General features: G+C 41.3%; 1 protein-coding gene across 1 annotated transcript in view; it reads right to left on the reverse strand.

Annotated features, from left to right (window-relative positions):
- Positions 1 to 6137: 6137 nt before the first annotated feature.
- The window catches only part of BZW2 (basic leucine zipper and W2 domains 2), an 80044-nt gene continuing 70931 nt past the window's right edge, over positions 6138 to 15250 (reverse strand). Inside the window, exons 11-12 of the mRNA XM_024209058.3 lie at positions 9822 to 9944; positions 6138 to 6595 (exon numbers count right to left, since the gene is read on the reverse strand). Of these exons, the coding sequence (XP_024064826.1) occupies positions 6540 to 6595; positions 9822 to 9944 (179 nt within the window). The 3' untranslated portion in view covers positions 6138 to 6539. The remainder of the gene's footprint in view (positions 6596 to 9821; positions 9945 to 15250) is intronic.

Here is a 15250-nt window from a genome sequence, read left to right on the forward strand (position 1 = left end):
TCTGCCTTACTATGGAGGGGAACCACCTCTAAGGGCAAGAGGGAAGTTTAATCTTCATGCTCTTAAAGGCAGTGGCCTTTCAGTTGAAAGTACCAACGGGAAACTGAGTGCAAGGGTGGTGGGTTTTATGGATGCTTGTCCATTAGAAGGAGGACGAAGTGCACCAATTTACTTTACCTGGGTCCCCAAGTAGTCTTTAGATGGTAACTACTTTTGGTCACTACTGATGTGGTGTGACTTTGAACTTATGACAAAGGGTCTGATAACCAGACTTCGGAGTTCTCTTATCCCCCCTTTCACCATCTTTTAAGGGTACCTGGGTTATGCAAAATGTCATGCATCCCAGCAGTAACTATTAGGGATATAGAAAAAATTCATCAACTTTCATAAATTATCAGGGTCAATTCCAGTCACTACTTATATAGGAAATCTCTAGGGAAATGGAGGTATTGCAAGGAGAGGTGTTAGGAATGCAGTATTCTCTACCCTCTGAATCAATGAAGTTTTTATGGGCCACTCCGATGTTGGGGGGTGGGTGGGTTTGTAGGCTTATAACCCCAAAATCCTTCCTCCTCATTCATTAAAGATCTGATGTCACTTTTCCTCAGACTAGCGTCCCACACAAATTAACTACATCCTGCTTAACAAAAATGCCCCGGAGAAGGGATTCTTCACTTCCAATCCCAAACTATACTGGGATTACACTGGTGTGGTGGTTCTCACCAGAATTGTATACATATTTGCTTTATTGATGCATATGAACTCCTTGCTCTGCAAAAATATTTATTGACATGAATAGGTGCCAGCATATGGAGTTTTGGATCATGATCTTATATAAATGAAAATAAGGATATTACTGCATAGATGCACTCTAAAGTGGTGTGGTGCTGTAAATGTAAAGACCAGGTATGCATAGCATTCAACTGTGATGGCTAATGCTGAGCTGCTAAATGGGGTACTTGCGCTGAGAGAATCAGGATTCTAGCAGCTAGGCAACATGGAAGTGACAGATTCAAGATGCAAAATATTGCTGTCCCCTTACAGCCCTTTCACATTAGATGATCCGCCATTCGCTCCAGTGCTCATTGCTGACTGAAAAGCCATGTAATGAAGGCCATCAGGGGCCTGAAATGTTCCAATTCAGAAACTGCACTCATACCCCTAATCATTTTGTTGCCCTTTTCTGAATCTTTTCCAATTCCAATATATTTTTTTGAGATGGGGCAACCACATCTGCACGCAGTATTCAAGATGTGGGTGTACTATGGGTTTATATAGAGGCAATATGTTTTCTGTCTTATTATCTATCCCTTTCTTAATGATTCCCAACATTCTGTTCACTTTTTTGACTGCCGCAGCACAGAGTAGATGTTTTCAGAGAATTATCCACAATGACTCCAAGAACTCTTTGAGTGGCAACAGCTAATTTAGACCCCATCATTTTATATGTATAGTTGGGATTATGTTTTCCAATGTGCATTACTTTGCATTTATGAACATTGAATTTCATCTGCCATTTTGTTGCCCAGTCACCCATTTTTGTGTGATCCCTTTGTAACGCTTTGCAGTGAAGTCTGCTTTGGACTTAACTATCTTGAGTAGTTTTGTATCATCTGCAAATTTTGCCACCTCACTGCTTACCTCTTTTTCCAGTTTATTTATGACTATGTTGAACAGTACTGATCCCAGTACAGACCCTTGGGGGACACCACTATCTACCGCTCTCCATTCTGAAAAATGACCATTGCAAGACATACTGATACAATGGCACCATGAATAAAATGATTCCTTTTTGGAAGTCACTTTCTCAGTATATTTCCCTGTTATCATGGATGAGTTTGAGACGTTTTAAACTGTACTTTGAAATTCAGCTATTTATAAAGGGCCCAATTTTATTACAGGCACTGAATAATTTGGGAAACTATGGGTGGAGATGTAGATGCTTCAGATGCAGTTGTGTGTAACCCTTCTGTCAGGTGGTTATTGGCAGCAAAAAGGGTCAGATTCAATATATTTTGGGTCCCTCTTGACAAAACTAAACTGCCTCAAGCCCTCACCCAGAAACTTGCAAAAACTAAACAGTTCCTTCCTGGTGCCCTTATCAGACAGAAATAAATCTTTATTGGGGTGAAGAAAACAGACAAGCTTGGAGAGAGAGTGAGGGTGAGAAGAGAGATGCCTGCTTGGTCTGGTACTCTATCACCCTCTAGTGGTAGTTAGAACAGCTAGAGATTGATGAGTCCGCTATAGCCTTGACTAAGGGAGATGCGTCTTTTAGCTCATGCAATAGAAGCTCATGCATTAAGCTCCAGTGATCACAGGTTTGATCCTGGCTAACGATGACAGGGGCTGTCAGCATTACATATGTAAATTAAGCATAAAATACACCCTCCCCCAGTAATTTTGGCAGCAGTCCATATAACTCCCTTCCCCTGCTGGTGAGAAAGTCCCACAGGTAATAGTCCCTTGGCCATACCACATTTACTCCTGGGGGAATTCTGTGCCAAAAAATTAAAAATTCTGCACACAATATTTTAAAATTCTGCATATTTTATTTGTCAAAATAACACAATCTAATCTCTTCAGTTTCAGTTATTTTGGTAATTTATTTCAAAATACCTGTCAACAAGTATGTCAACATTACAGGCAACAACAAAAAGATTCCCCCCAGGAGTAGAGAGTTCAAGAAACTCCTATGACAACCCAGTTCCAGTTGGGGAGTGCCGGAGGGTGCTGTGTGGTATTCCCCCAGAGCTCAGACACCCGCAACCTCCTCCTCCAGAGCCCAGCTGCGGGCCACCCTTCCAGCCCACACACCAGCACCCCCCTACCTCAGAGCCTTTAGTCCCCCCAGCTTATTTACTATCCCACTGAGGGACACTGTGTGGTCCTACCCTCCCTCACCCTTTGCCAGAGCTGGGTCTCCTGGACCCTCTCCTGTCCCCGGGTAGAAGATAATCAAAGCCGGGCAGCCAAAGTGTTCAGAGCCTCCATCCACACCTGGCTGGGTGCTTCGCTCACTGTGAGCTGGGCTCTGCAGAGTCCATCAGCCCCTAATGGCCACCAGCAGCCCTGCAGCCCCAATTCTGTGGGGGGAAACATGAAATTGTGTACATAACATTAATTGTGCACAAATTCTGCATTGCACAGTGGCACAGAATTCCTCCAGTAAAACACATTACCCATCCACCAAACTGCACTCACGGCAGCAGTCCAAGTGTCTCTGTGTGGAGCTGTCAAATTGTAGTGTTAAATATTAAAAGTGTGCCCTCACAAATAACTTTTTCTGCGCTGTCATGTATCAGCCAAAGATTAAGGATTCAAATTTTCTAAAACTTCTTTGAAGACGAGTAGCCTGATTTTCAAAGATGATGTGCATTCAGTAGAGTTAATGAGTGCTTAGCTTTTCTGGGTCTGCATGGAAGAAGCTCCCTAACAATCCCTCCCCGCCTACCCCCAAAAAACCTGTTCCATACTTTCCCCACCTATACCCAACAACCCTCCAAGGTCACACCCAGGCTCCTTCCACACATGGCGGTCTATTTTAAAGAGGAGATTGATATTTTTAGTTCTAGCATTTAAACACTGTCTACTGATGTTTTGAAATAAAATGCTATTGTAACGTGAAGCATATTTATATACAGAACATTCTGATTCAACAATCACACCATTCAAAGACTAAACCTGGATCTTAATGCCGCCTGAAGTGTTGATCCAAGTCTGCATATCTCCAGCAGAGGGATATGAACTATCGATATTAAATGTTGTGTTCCAATAATGCTGAGCTTTGGACCAAGAGTCAGGAAATCAAAATCAAGATCAACATTGTTCTCCACCCTGTCTCAAGTTAAATTCAACGTGTTGCCCAAATTCTCATTTGAGACTTTTGTCAAGGCCTTAATTTATATACACTTCGATGCATCAATTCATTTTGACGAAAAGCTATTCTAAAAATACTTATCTAGGAGAACAACATTCAGCTTCCAGAACATATGCTGGACAAGGGCTTTAAAGGACTATTCACCTGTTGCATCCAAAACACCTGGACATATGTGAAAGTCGCAATCTGGAGTGATTGCAGAAGGGAAGCTAAAAGCATGAGTCTCTACAGCTTGAACTATAGAGCCAGTTATTTGTCAGTGGAGGGCTTTAACAGGCTCACCTTCTCTTTGCATCAGGCACAGAGGGGGACGCAACACAGTAACCAGTAGTTTACACATATCCACATGGTACCTGTGAAGACCTGTACCTAGACATGAACGATACATAACTGCACATGCATGTGGGCATGTTCCTTTTTCCAGTAGACAAAGATTTTTAGGGAGGATAAAAGGTGCATGTACATTTTGTGAGCATGGTTGTCATGCCCACCTTCGACAATGTCATCCTCTATAGATAGAGATAGAGAGAGACACACTGAAGGCAGGATTATTATACCTTTTTGCACATTATGCTGGATTGGCACCTTTGAAGGTATCCTGATTTTCAGGTTAACACAAATGTATAATTCTTTTGCATACCCTAACTGTATGTTCATTTTATGCTTTGATAAACTTATTCAGAAGGAGCATTATACACTGCTACCTCGATATAACATGACCCGATATAACATGAATTTGGATACAACGCAGTAAAGCAATGCTCCGGGGTGTGGGGCTGCGCACTCCGGTGGATCAAAGCAAGTTCAATATAACGCGGTTTCACCTATAACACGGTAAGATTTTTTGGCTCCTGAGGACAGCGTTATATCGAGATAGAGGTGTATTAATATAACAGTTCAGCAGCAGAGCTGATGCAAATACCACCCAAGGGCAATAATGACTGTGGTAAGTTTGTTTCTGTAGACATTAAGAACCCCTTTAGGTCCAGCTGTGTTCTGTCATTGCATCAGTTTTCCATTATAAATAATGTAATTATCCTGGTGCCTGCTAGTGCTACTATGGTTACTGAAAAGGTCTATTTTATATATTCTGTTAGATCGATTTCTGCTGCAAAACTGTTGTTCTTGGCTGAAAGGTGGCATACAAGAGAATTTATTCTCTGCTTGATGCATGCTGCCTGCAGTTAAGGCTGGGTATATATTGAGACAAGAATTTACCTGTTGGATGCACTTCAGGAACTATTTGCATGTAATAATTTTCAAACAAACCCCAATCTGTTGGGTAGTTTTAGAGTTACTAACTGCATTACTACTTTTCTGATTAATGATGCTCTTTTGCCCTTCTATGATTAAAAAAGACTTTCTAAACCTTACTGGGATCGTTCACCACAATGTGGACTTAACCCCTTTATATTAAAATAACAAATGGAAGTTTATATATTTGAAAATTGTGAAGTGCACACTTGCAGTAGCTTTTCACTACACCATTGTTTTAGTCTTCATATGTCTATCACCATAGCAAAGACTTCAGATCAATTAAGAGATTTAAGTATATAACATACATTTTAAAAGTTATTTGCATACAAGCTATCAAGAAGGGGCCTCTCTGTATTACAGTTATTGTGGAGGTATTGGAATAGTGAACAATGAAAATCTAGGCCAATGGAATAGTTAAAGAATGCTGGTTTCATGGGGTGAATAGGGACGTTTCTTTGCACAAGTGACTAGTGGGTGGGAGACATTAATCTACATAGTTGTATAGGAAACCTCAAATTTGCATGTGCAAAATTTCAGTTATATATTTAAATTGGCAACCACCAGATTTATATGTATAATTATTTTGTTCATGAAAATCTGGTGATTACCAATTATTGCATGCCATTAGATTGAGCCCACAATATTGATTTGTTGCATGTGCAAATATTGTACATGTAAAGGTCCAGATCAACACAGCTTGCAGTTTTGCATTTTCTTTGCGTTATTAGCAGATTGAGAATACCAAGATTTGTCCAGGTATCAGGATAGTCTGACCAGAACCACACTGGATCAGCCAAAATTGAGGGGGAAAATGGGCTTGCTGCCTATCTTTAACTAACTGTGGCTTTGTGAATAGTGAACTTTAAAAATACAAAAAAAATGAGTAGAGGAAGTCTCAGAATAGCCTGTTACTCAGTTTTCACCTAAGGAAAGATAAATCTTAATGTGTTTAGTGGCAGACAATAAGTCTATGAAACAAATGCACTGAGAACAAATGAACTAAGATACAAAAAGCCATTTATGCAAAAAAAAAAGTGGTGTCAAGTCACATACACAAGCTAATATTAAGCTACAAACACAGATCAACCAATTCTATAAACAGACATAGGAGTGTTCACATATCACAGTACCTAAAAAGCCTGCTGATAAAAAGGAGTCCATAAGTATTTCATTTCACTTTTCCTATATGGCTCCTATATGGCTGAATGTCTTTAACTCTGACTCACTGTACACTAACTTAGGCAGAGTCCCAAGGAGAGCATCTAATGCCTCAGGGCTCCATTAAAGAACTTTATTCTTCTAAACAAAAGGAAAGCCTAGCCTTGAGTTTTTTGTAGGACACTGAAGTAAAACCTGTTTTGCTTGAACAATACGGCATTCCCAAAGAGCATTTGGCAGTAGCCTAGAGATTGTGCTTTGTTGAACCATCTTCATTCTCCTCGCCTTCAGATTCTGATTCTATGAGGTAAAAAGGAAAAAAAAAAAGGTAAAACTTTTCTGCTCTTTTTGAACTGGATTTACAGTGACAGTTATATCATTATTTCTGTAAATAGCAACAGTAAAAGATTTGAATAAAAATTAGCCTCATATATCACATTTCCTAGGGAGGGCAGTCAGAACATTGAAAGCAGTTCAGCAAGAAACATACTGCAGACAAAAACAAAGAGGAGTTCTTGTGGCACCTTAGAGACTAACAAATGTATTTGGGCATAAGCTTTCGTTGGCTAAAACCCAAGCTTATGCCCAAATAAATTTGTTAGTCTCTAAGGTGCCACAAGGACTCCTCTTTGTTTTTGCTGATACAGACTAACACGGCTACCACTCTGAATACTGCAGACAGAACGCCTAATTCTACTCTCAGTTGTACAGGTCTAGATTTAGAACAGAATTGGTTCACTATGGATAATCTAAACCTAACTTTCCCACAAAATAAACTGAGATCAAGTATACACTGGTTAAATTTAATAAAAAACAATAATTATCCATCTATAACTCTAATCTATATGTCCAGGTGGGATTGCTGCTGTCCAGAATCCAAGTTACGTACTGCAACTGATGTGCTCTATCGGATAAATCAGTTTCTGAAGACTGTGTATTATGATACAGTCTGTTCACAAAACTGTAGGTGGCAGTACAATTAGACTGAGATGCATATCATATATTTGCTATAAAAAATCTAAATAAAACACCACACATCCTCAAACTGCCAACTAAAATCAAGTGAAAAAGTTTACATTATGCTGAATCTCTGACTTATTGTTCACCTCTGAGGAAAGTATGTTGCAAATGCAATTCAATTTCAAACCAAACTTCTCAGGCCAAATTTAATAGTGCAAAGTGTAAAGTCACGCATTTAGGAACTAACAACAAGAATTTTTGCTATAAGTTGGGGATGTATCCGTTGGAAGTCAGAGGAGGAGAAAGTCCTGGTGTATTGGTTGATCACAGGATGACTATGAGCCACCACTGTGATGCGGCTGTGAAAAAGGCTAATGCAGTATTAGGATGCATCAAGCGAGGTATTTCCAATAGAGACAGGGAAGTGTTAGTCCCATTGTACAAGGCACTGGTGAGACCTCATCTGGAGTAGTGTGTGTAATTCTGGTCTCTTATGTTTAAGATGAATTCAAACTAAAACAGGTGCAGAGAAGGGCTACTAGGATGATGCGAGGAATGGAAAACCTACCTTATGAGAGGAGATTCAAAGAGCTTGGCTTGTTTAGCCTAACTAAAAGAAGGCTGAGGGGAGACATGATTGCTCTCTATAAATACACCAGAGGGATATATACCAGGGAGGAAGAGGAGTTATTTAAGTTAAGCACCAATGTGGACTCAAGAACAAATGGGTATAAACTGGCCATCCACAGGTTAGGCTTGAAATTAGTCAAAAGTTTCTAACCAGCAGAGGAGTGAAGTTCTGGAATAGCCTTTCAAGGGGAGCAGTGTGGGCAAAAAACCTAACTGGCTTCAAGACTGAGCTTGCTATATTTATGGAGGGGATAGTATGATGCTCTGGGTCTAACTGATCACCATATTTGGGGTTGGGAAGAAATTTTCCTGTGGGTCAGATTGGCAGAGACCCTGGAGGGTTTTCGCCTTCCTCTGCAACAGGGGGTTTGGGTCACTGCCAGGTTTAAACTAGTGTAAATGGTGGATTCTGTAACCTGAAGGCTTTAAATCACGATTTGAGGACCTCAGTAACTCAACCAGAGGTTAGGAATCTATTACAGTAGTGGGTGGGAGGAGCCTACCGCAGCCCTGGTGCCGGTGGAGCTGCCTCTCCCTCCCTCCGTCCCCCTATGGCCCTGGTTTCTGTCTTTTCCTGTCCCTGCTACAGCAGGTTGAGCTAGTTCTCCCCCTTCCCCCAGCGGCCCCAGTGCCAGTGGAGCTGGCTCTCCCTTCCTCCCTAGCCCTTGGGACAGAGCAGTTCGCTCTCCCCGCCCTAGCCCCAGAGGACTTCTGTGCCCCCCACTGACTGGGGGGGGGTGGGGCTGAGCCCCTGCTTGCCCACCCTTGCGCATGCCCCTGCACTCAAGTAAAGGAGTAGCGGGGGAGAATAAAGACAGTGTAAGACTCCTGCCTGAAATGCAAACATTTTAATTGGTCAAGGTTTAATATACCAAGGTGTGTGTTAAAAGGACAATCTTTCAGTTATGCTGACCTCTATGTAGTGGAATTGCTGTTCATAATCCCTCCATAAAATTCTGATTAATAATAACGTTTGATAACCTGATACTACTGTGTTTAGCAGCCACAGATAATCAGCAGCCCCAAGAAATTGAAGGAAACAGTGTGTCAAATTATCAGTTTGAACTGAGCAGAAGAGAGGGGGCAAGTGAAGAGTGATAAATATAAACCTGCCACTCAACATAACTAACATGGGGCAGTCTTTAAAGCAGGGATCGGCAACCTTTGGCCCGTGGCCCGCCAGGGTAAGCCTCCTGGCGGGCCGGACCAGTTTGTTTACCTGCCGCGTCTGCAGGTTCGGCCGATTGCGGCTCCTACTGGCTGTGGTTCGCCGTTCCAGGCCAATGGGAGCTGCGGGAAGCGGTGCGGGATGTGCTGGCCGCTGCTTCTCGCCGCCCCTGTTGGCCTGGAGCGGCGAACCGGTGCCAGTGGGAGCCGCGATCAGCCGAACCAGCGTACATGGCAGGTAAACAAACCGCCCTGGCCCGCCAGGGGGCTTACCTTGGCAAGCCGTGTGCCAGAGGTTGCCGATCCCTGCTTTAAAGGGACAGTTCACCTGTTCTTATACCAGAAGGAAAGTGTTTACCCTTGTAGGGCACCAGAAAAAAGGAAATGTGGGCCCAAACACCCATTTATTTCCCTTCCCATTATTCCTTTTTAACAGTAACTACAGTCCTTGTGCCTTTATGATTGCTCTTCTCATTCAGGAATTCAGTGAAATTCACACTGCAGGACACATGGAATTTTAAGAACTCAAGACTTCATATGGACTCCATTAATGACCTGAAAAATAGTCAGTGGTGCCTGCCTTCTAAAGACTAAGATCATAAACAATTTAGAGCAGGTACGGTCTTTTACCATACATCTGTACAGTACCTAGCACAGTGGGGTCATGGTCATGACTGGAACCTGTAGGCACTATTATAATACAACTAACATCTTCAAAATGGAATTGCCACGGGACTACTAAATACTGTTAATGTAAATGGAATTGTACCTTCTTCAGCATTTTGCAGCCACTCAACAAATTTCTTCATCTGGTCAAGAAATACACTTTTGCCTTTAGCAAGATGTGCGTCTTTGTACCACTTCAGGATGGCTTCTTCACTCAGGACATCAGCTGCAATTCAGAGCAGTGGTTGCAAAGATCAGCATATTTTTATAAGACAGAAGACAATTGAAAAACTTCTAGGTTTTGAGGCAGTAAGAAGTGAATCACACTGATCAGAGTGAGATGAGCTTTGAATCAGCATTGTACCTGACACTAGGCTGCAACTGCAGAATGTCACATTAGAGGGATCCCAGCTGTGTCACATACTGTAAAGTCAGTCATTAACTAAATAGGCCAGTGTTAAAATAAACCATTCAGTGTCATGCTTCTGTAAATAGTAATTACTCCTCTATTCAATTGGCTTTAAATAAGAGATATATGACACACCAATTGCAAAGGAAGTCAATAAAATCTACCTGTATATCTTAGGACTCACCTCAGTAAGAAATACTGTAGTTTCTTTTGCTGCTGACTCAGAGCTGTGCAAGAGTAAAACTGCTAGAATTGTGAAAGAAAAAAAATTAACAAAAATCCCATCCTAATGTGAAGTGTCTTATCTTTCCCAGCTGATTAAACAACAGTGATCAGGGGAATCATTTAAAAGGATCATGCTCCCAGAACTCTTCTTCTAAGTGTCAAGAACAAAATAATTGAGAACAGGAGGAACATCAGGCTGAATAAACGGTGCCAGGATGCCCACTGATCCTAGCTGATGTGAAACAATAAGCCTCTAGCCCAAGTGACAGAGCTTCTGCCATCCAATGAAGTCTTGCAGCTGAATAAGTGACTGTCATGAAGCCAATATCTGTGATGAACTTTAGCCTTCAGGGCCACTGGATGACATGGAGGCCAGAATAAAAACAGCACCTTGGGTTGTCGCCACCATTTTCATTTTCATGTACTGGTCAAACTAACATCCTCCTCCCCTGCTCCTCATAATCTGCACATTTTTGGAAGTGATTTACATCAGGTTCTTCAGTGTTGCCTAGTATACCAGGAATATGGGATAGCCCTTGCTACCCTGCTGAAGACCAGGACGCAGCCATATTCTACTGTAGCACAAAGACTATAGGCAGATGCCAGCAGTGAAGAACAGAAGAAAATTAACTGGATCAATTATAATGAAATAAATGAACAAACATCTTTAAAACATCTGTGCAAATGGAAACAGGACTGAGACCACAGACTCACTTCACACAAGCTATGGAACAGCAAATAGATAGTAGTGACCTGGAACTATTTGAGCTGATAACGTAGGACTAATTACAAATGCTGTAAGCCAACCAGTCACTCATAGGTGGAAGCTGAATACACTTGGGTCTTCCTGGAGATTTCAAATCTGATGAAAACATGTGAAATGTGTTTAGAAGTCTCTCTTGTCTCACAAATATCTTTTACTATCAAAAGCCATCATCCAATTTGGCATTATCAGCAAACAAACAAGCTGAAGTTAGATGAAGAGCAGGAGTGTTGCACCTTTTGAAAACAGTGTGGTGGCACAGTTGTGTGTGTGTGTGCGCAAGACTACAAAATTCCTGTTTAAGACTATGACTACTTGTACCTACAACTATCATTCTCTCCCCTTGTAAAAATTCAGTTCCAATATTTAACTAAAAATGTAGCTGAATAACAAAAAATCCACTATTTTGCACTTGGAACACGTACTCAAAAGTAATAAAAATGGTAGAGTCATGAGAAATAAATAGATACAGGAACTAAATAAAGTTTATAAGGAAGATGTGACATTTGGCATTAAACAATTGTCAACCCAATATTCTTTACTATGGCTCCAGCATTTTGCTGGCATTATGTCTATAACACACATTTGGACTTTGATTTAGAGCGTACAAGCTACAAGCTTCAAAGTATTTACATGGAACTTTTAATAGAGATTACAAATAAAATGTCTTCATGAAAAAACACTGTACTCCAATATACTGTATAGCGCATGCATGAAATTCTAAGAAATACAGCAACCTATGATATAGATTCTCAACCTGTGCATCATAACCCCTGGGAGAGAAGGATGTTGTGACTAGCCTCCATTTCTTTCTGGCTAAGTAGGGGTGAGGAAGGGATTGAATCTTTTATAACATGGGGTCATAGGTATGGAAAATGTTGCAAATGGAATTGTTGGCCCTTATTCAGTACACCATGTAAGTGCCTACAGTTATGCACATTTTTAAGTGCTTTCCTGAACTGGGGCTCTGAGGATGGTGGATTTGCAACAATAGTAGAGCCCATTCTAGTGGTCAAGCATTACAAAAATTAGATAGATCTAAATCCAGGACAGCAAAGTCTCATTACCTGCCTGAAAGATGAGAATGGCCCCCAGGTGATGGGGAAGAGATTTGCCTGCATATGATTCTCTGGTACTAAAATGAAGTGAATGTTCTGCACTGACAGAAAATGCACCCAGAGAAGGAATAAAAATACCTTCAGTTACAGAAATGACAATCACGTCTTTTCTTTCGTTTCTCAGAAACATCATTGGTAATTCATTCATGCCTCCAGTGTTTGTAAGGGATAATATTCTCCTGTCAGTGCAGAGATGCTCAATTAAGCAATCAGCCAGGGCAGGGTGTAGTTAATGATAGCCCTAGGTTGCTCTGAAGCAATGGGAATACTGGGGGTGATTTATTTTAGTTATTTCTGATTAAAGATGAAGACAATTACTTTTTACATGCTGCAATAGTTTCAGCTGAATTTTGTTGTTGGCACGGTTCTGTGTTGTTACATCCACTGCCCCGGGTGATGTCAGCCCCCCTGGAGATCCAGAGCTGGTTTCCCTGCCAGTGCAGCTAACTACTACTCCAACCACCCACCACCAGAGCCCCAGGTTAAATCAATCATGAAAGGGAGAGGTCCCAAAGCACTTCATGAGGATGTCTTCACTGCAGAGTTAACTTGAACTATAACTTAAGTATTGCCCCTAGCTCAAGTCCTGTCCATACACAAAACCCCTTAACTTGAGTGTGGTGGTGCTTTTAACTCAAGTTAAGGGGCCCATAAGATGGTACAGACTACAGGTTCACTTAGCACAACTTGTCAGCTGCTAACACAATCGCACTGTAGTTCATGTGTTTCGCAGTGTGGCTGCTCTCACTCGAGGCAGCCTAACTTGAAAGGAGTTAACTTGAGTTAACTGCAGCGAAGACAGAACCTTAGATGGTGCTTTTTGATTATCATTATTCAAGTAATGTTACCCACAGTTTAATTGTGGCAAAATGCTTGCATTTCTTTCGTGTGTATTTTCTGCTGTGAAAGGTTCATAAGCCATCTTCCACTTCCTAGGGAAGGTAATTGGAATAATTGAGTAGAGATAATGAAATTTACCCCATGGAAAATTATTGTGTGTAAATTATAGCTTGAAGATCTCCTTAAGTGGAGGATTAATAGATTGTATGTTCAGAGAGGTGGTTTGAATGTTTGGAAAATGGAGACAAGAGCAAAATAAAATCATTAGCATCTTTAAGGCCTCAGTCAGGTGCAGCAAGTGGGCGTATTCTCCCATGGGAACTCCCAATTCTTTCCATCTCTTCAGGAGGTTCTGCAGCCAGAAACTTAATAAAAATGTAGCTTGAGTGGCCTTTAAAAAACAGAAAAAAGGTTTTATTCCATGTTAGGAACATTTGTTCTTCAAGGATGAAATCCTGATCCCACTCAAGTCAACAGAAGTTCGGACATACACTACAGCGTGGCCAAGATTTCATCCCAGATCTCTAAGTTAGAGATAAATTTAGTAGAGCTACAGGGGATTCTGTGGTTAATGAACATAGTGTAATACGCAATCCAATGTTAATTATGTTCAGTATTTTCCTACTATAATTCAGCCAGAAATGAAGATGTTCTAGGCGATTTAGAATTGACTGAACGCTTACGTCATCCTACGTATGATGGCTGACCAGTAGAGATCTGGGGGAAGAGTGAGGCTTATTAATTTTTTCTTAGATCTGTGTTGCTGTTGGGGTTGTATTGTCCGTGAGCAATTGCCAGCCTCTGTTTATCATTAATTGTACCTTTAAGAGTGTAAAGGGTTCTCTTTTACATATTTCTTATAAATATAAATAAAATATATACACAGAACAGAACATTTTTGGTCTTTTGCACTGATAAGGGACTTGATCCTTCTCATGTTGAAATCAATAGCAAACTCCCAACATATTCAATGGGATTTGAATCAGGTCTCAAAGGTCCTACATGGCCTAGAATTTCTTATAATTAGAGCTCCAATACATAACTTCTTAAAGGTCTTGTTTTATTATTCATTCCTGGATTTAAGACTTTCAAAAGTTGGAAGAACGTGGTTGATGTTTTTACTGCTAAACTGACAGTGGATCAGCAATGTGGAGGTCCTTATAAATAATTACCACATTTGAATATGAGTTTACAATTATATCAACTAAAAGAGATTATATATGCAAACTCTCTTGAACAGTAATGAAAGATTAGCACCCAGACCCTCCAGCTGAGGCTGAAATGAACACCGTATGGATCTGGGGGGTTGTTCAAAACTTGCTTAAGGCTCACCTTCAGACTCCTCTGATCCTGCTCTGTTCATCTGTCTGGACTGTGTTGATCTAACTTACACTGGGGTGCAGTGGGAGCAGGGGCAACCTACAGTCTAGGATTGGCATAGCTCAGGGATATCCTGGTCACATCCCTTTTCCATTCTATGCCAGCAGCAGGGAGGCGTAATAATGCAGGGGCCCCTAGATCATCTCTAAATCACTAGAGGATCGCCTTTGCACTAGGATGATCCTCTCTGGGCTTGTTAAATTGGCTTTAAAGGTCAGATTATGCCAAGCAATGTAGCACAAAGCTGCCACACTGCATGAAGAAATCTGGCCCTATATCTGTACATTACAAAAGGGACAGATTTTAGAGTAAGAACATATATGATAATCCATGAGGCCGTCAACACCGTACAGTCTGTTAAATTCAGCCTGGAGTCTATTTCCAAGCAAGTGTGGATATAAAAACCCCTTTTTATCATCATTATTGGTGGACCTTGCGACAGAGTGCTGAGATCTGACAGGCAGGACAGCACTCTGATCACTGTAGCCTCAATTAGTGTCTTCCCCCCCCCCCCATAATAAGTGTCTGATTAAATAATTAGCTAATCAGAAGGAGAAGCTGGGGAGGTAAGGGACTAATTAGCCCTCAGCTGACCAACCTGATAAAAACCCAGGAAGGAAGGGTTACAAGAGAGAGGAAGACAGGGCTGGCTGAGCCTGGAATGAAGGAGCTCCCTAGAAAGAGGAAGACCTCCTTTCCTCCTAGGACCCTGGCAAAGAAAGGCTGAAAGAAGTAAAGTTAAAACTGTGATGTTGCACTGTACTGGGGTTGGTGGACAGGCTTAGAATAAAATACAG

This window comes from Terrapene carolina, unplaced genomic scaffold (assembly GCF_002925995.2).
Source record: "Terrapene carolina triunguis isolate 2854851 unplaced genomic scaffold, T_m_triunguis-2.0 Scaffold84, whole genome shotgun sequence".
NCBI lineage: Eukaryota > Metazoa > Chordata > Testudines > Emydidae > Terrapene > Terrapene triunguis.